Raw genomic sequence first — 3,976 nt, 5'->3', positions numbered from 1 at the left:
AAATAATGTTGAATGAATATTTGTTCCTGGGACGAAGGATTTGACCTCATTTATACTGTGGCCTATAGTGCTCTGTCTGCATTTTGTTCTCACGGTGTGAACACAAGCATCTTCCGTACACAGGAAGTTCGGCCACTTCCTTTCTTATACACAGGGTAACTAACCAAACATTAAAATCAACAAAACAATCCTGTCGATAAATGCTTTTTATAAATCAACTAATGATTTACTTATACTGCAACGGAAAACTGTTCAAGAAGATTTAGGTCTCATGAATTCATTTTTATCTGGAAATTACACTATAGGCCTACTGGCAAGTATATTTTTAAATCACACCCCATTTCTCTGATATTGTATGCTTATTAACAACAAAGAAGTCAATAAAGATGTCATTTTTTATTTTTGAGCATTAGCAAAAACTGAAATCTGAAAGTACACTTCATTTAATCCAACCATCATGCAAACAACGATTTGGCTTTTGGTACAAGACCTTAACATGGAGTGCAGACAGGTGCACACAATTGGCACTTAGAAAGTCAATCAGGCTGTATCTATACAATAATGAATACGGTAGCCGCAAACTAATATGAAACAAGTAATTACTTATTCTGAGTAAAGGGCCCTTGTCCACAAATGCCGGGTTAAATAATCACGAAAAATAAAACATTTTCACACATATTTAGGCCTACTGTATGTACAAATATATGGTCATGTATATACATTTTTGTCAAATCAAAAAGGAGCATCTATGATATCAAAGCATATCTTAAAACTATAAGACTATAACTACTACTAATTAGATTTAAAGACAATTCGTCATTGAGTCTCATTGGTTGCAAAGTTTGCAGAGTAAAGATCCAGATAGCATCTCTTTGTTTTAGCAAAATATCGCTATTGCAGCAACATAGATATTTTGCTAAAACTTAAAATATGTATGTACTCTGAGTGAGCATATAGCAGTTGTTGTGGGTGTGAATTAAATTCCACCACACTGCTCATGGCAATAAGACTTTGGTTGCCCTTTGTGTGACATTAATCCACAAACACACCCATTTTCATCAGGATGGCCTTTGGAACAGGCTGAGCATGTCGTGACACATACACATTCTGCAGATCCTGACTCATGGGAGAGGCTTTGTATTCGCTACATGTGGGACCGCTCAAACTCGGAGCACAAGTCAGTTCCCATTTGAAGTACAGACGGCCATGCTGGAGATTGCAAAGGTCCCCCTGCACTCCAGCTGTAAGGGTTTTTACACACTCTCCCAACAGGTCATCATCCCAACTGTTGTCCTCATCCCATACCTCAAATCTCACATTGCTCCCCGCTGACACATCCTGGGTGCCCAAGTCAATGGGCATGCCCCAATAGGGGTGGTTGTTGTTGTTGATAACTGGGGTACGAAAATTTTGTCCATTGAAAGAGACCTTTACATAACCATCTGTGGCAGTATATCTGTCTCCCCATAGGTCAGAGGCACGCTGCACAGTAATGACCACCCTTGCCAATCCCTTTTTGGCTGGACAGCAGTTCTGGCCTACGGAAGGGATATTGTTGCAAACACAAACACAGGAATCTTTACCATTGTTGATGCCCGCCTGACATGGCTGACTGCAGTTCTTCCACAGGGCTTTCTCCAGGATGTAATGGCTAATGGCAGAGCGCAGGTTCTTCCGAATTGGGTCGTCGGTAGGCAGCAACTCGTGAAGGGAATCCAGCGAGTAGGTGACGATGTCTGGATTCAGAGGCAGTGTGTTAAGCCATTCTTTGTAGGCAGCTGGGTCTTTATCAGCAGAGAAGAGGAGCTCTGGCTCTGTGGTTTGGCCACCCTTTATTTCCGTGAACCTGTCATAAAGAGAGACATTTTTGACAGAGGCTAACCCATTTTGGCAACTGAAAGACACCTCTCGATCAAAGTGTGTGAGAGAAATGGAAATAGCAAGTGCTTTATACTACAGAAAATAGCATATGCCTTACCTGTCACTGAAGAGGCTGGAGAAGCTAGACTTGCTCTCTGTCTTGTCCACATCTGCCTTGCAGTGTTTAGCTTCAGTCTTCATTTCGCCCGCACCACCACCTATGCTAGCAGATGCTTCCACTTCAAGGCACATCTGCACATCTTCCACACTGTGGCCTTGTAAACTAGCCTGGCACTGTTTGATGCTGGTCACAGACTGCACACTTCCTCCCAGCTTCACCTGACAGCACACAGAATATTGGAACAGACTGTTACTATTGGGTTACATTCTATAAATCTCCTGCCATGGAGATGTGTGGATTAAACGATTTTCTTCGCAACAACTCTTATTTGGTTCACCTTTGTGATGTAATGGGTGCCGAAGTTGTCAATCAGCTTATAATAACGTTGTTTGTTTTCCTGGCTATAGGTTTTTGGTAGTTTTTTCAATGCTGCACGGAATTCCCTGTGCAGCTTGGGTGTACCCGACACACGATAGCTGTTTCGAGAGAGGAACAAGACATAAGTAAGATTAAACAATGCATGTAATGCTAATTATGTTAATATGTTTTTGTCTTAACATCTCAGAGAGATTTCCATATTTGTTTACCTGTAGAACTCACAAGACATGCCGTGGCTTGTGAAAGTATACTTGTCACTCTTGGTTTTCTCCATGGAGTATTCAGCCATCGACGAATGAGTTCCTGCCATCATCAGTGAGCCTTTTCTAAGACCCACGTCGACATCTAGATTGACTTTCCAGTTGTTATTCACTGCGGAGGTGCTGGAACTGACTAGAGACTCACTGGACCTATAGAGTTTACTGGACACTTTCATGCTGCACTTCTGGTTTGGCCGCCAATCTACCACTGACAAGGGAAGCTTCTGACTTTTCCCCTCCAGATAGGGGTTCGTACACAGGGTGCAAGTCTTGTCTTTGTGCTTCCAAACTCTCATGTCAATGACAAACGCTCCCGTCCGTTTCATTTTGGAGATGTCAAAGCCTTCCCCTGCCAAATTGGTACCTGGAGCAAATTCTGCCTCGCTACACTCATTTGCTGTTCCTACGGTACATGCCTGATAACTGCACTGAGGGAAGGAGATCATGAAACCAGCCCAGAAGCAAATGTTTAACAGAAACATGATTTCTTGCTTGGTTGGTTGATGGATGCAACTACTGGTTTACCCTGAAAAAGAAATGTACATGAATATTGAGGTCACGCGATTACATTTAATCTCTGGTGGAAATAAAGATGAAAATGTACTGGACTCTATAAGTACTCCACTCAATAAGACACATAAGACTATTACATTGTCATTACGCTTAGTATGCAATAACATATTTCTCCCTCACGTTAAATTAGAATATAAATCCCCAACAAAATGGATTGAGTTCCAGCATCAAGGTCACAAAATGAAGGTTAAAGTCATATATAACATACTGAATAAAAAAAGGGACACACTTGACAAATCTAAATGTTGCTGTAGGATAGGCAATACTCACTGTCTCCTCACTGTCTCCTCACTGTCTCTCCCGTCTCCTCATGGCAAGTGTGAAGTTGACTGCACAGCTGTATCTGATGTCGGCCTATTTATTTAAAAAAGGGGGTCTTCTGCATGATGAAGAGAGGAAACTACTATGTGGTTTCACAGTTACAGAAAAGCTGTTTGTCCCGAGCGGATGGGAGGAGCTGGTGGTCTGTATTGTGAGAGCTACAGCAGTAAAGTTTCGACAACCGAGTCAATAAGGTATTATATGTCACAGGCTTGTCATTTCTCAGAATTGGTGGTATATATCTCTAGGAAACTGAAACCCAAGATTTCATGCTCTTCTAACTTGTGATGATGTGATGTATCAAAGACAAATAATATTTAATATGACTCTTGAAAGGCTGTCTAATGGTCCGAAATGAAAGTTTAGTCAAGGAGAGCTTGTAATTTGTTGTAACATGACAAATTGTAACATGTTTGGTGGAAGTGGCCATACAAGAGCTGCCGCTAGGCCTCCAGTCCCTCCA

At 41.6% G+C, this 3,976-nt stretch overlaps 1 protein-coding gene across 2 annotated transcripts; it reads right to left on the bottom strand.

Moving 5' to 3' along the window:
* Positions 1 to 506: 506 nt before the first annotated feature.
* LOC308323954 (perforin-1-like) lies at positions 507 to 3,592 on the bottom strand. Of its 2 annotated transcripts, none has more exons than XM_080775839.1 (5): positions 3,474 to 3,592; positions 2,569 to 3,145; positions 2,319 to 2,457; positions 1,979 to 2,199; positions 507 to 1,846 (listed from the first exon to the last, which is right to left on the bottom strand). In XM_080775839.1, the coding sequence occupies exons 2-5, from the start codon at positions 3,099 to 3,101 to the stop codon at positions 1,033 to 1,035; spliced, it is 1,707 nt and encodes a 568-aa protein (XP_080631965.1). In that variant the 5' UTR covers positions 3,102 to 3,145; positions 3,474 to 3,592; the 3' UTR covers positions 507 to 1,032. The 2 variants fall into 2 exon arrangements, with proteins under 2 accessions (XP_080631965.1, XP_080631964.1); XM_080775838.1 differs by having other exon boundaries at positions 3,463 to 3,518.
* Between the last annotated feature and the right edge of the window lie 384 nt (positions 3,593 to 3,976).

This window comes from Protomyctophum bolini (genome assembly GCF_963924005.1).
Source record: "Protomyctophum bolini genome assembly, chromosome: 11".
NCBI lineage: Eukaryota > Metazoa > Chordata > Actinopteri > Myctophiformes > Myctophidae > Protomyctophum > Protomyctophum bolini.
Note: the sequence above shows the minus strand (reverse complement) of the source record. Positions and strands in the feature narration are given on the sequence as shown.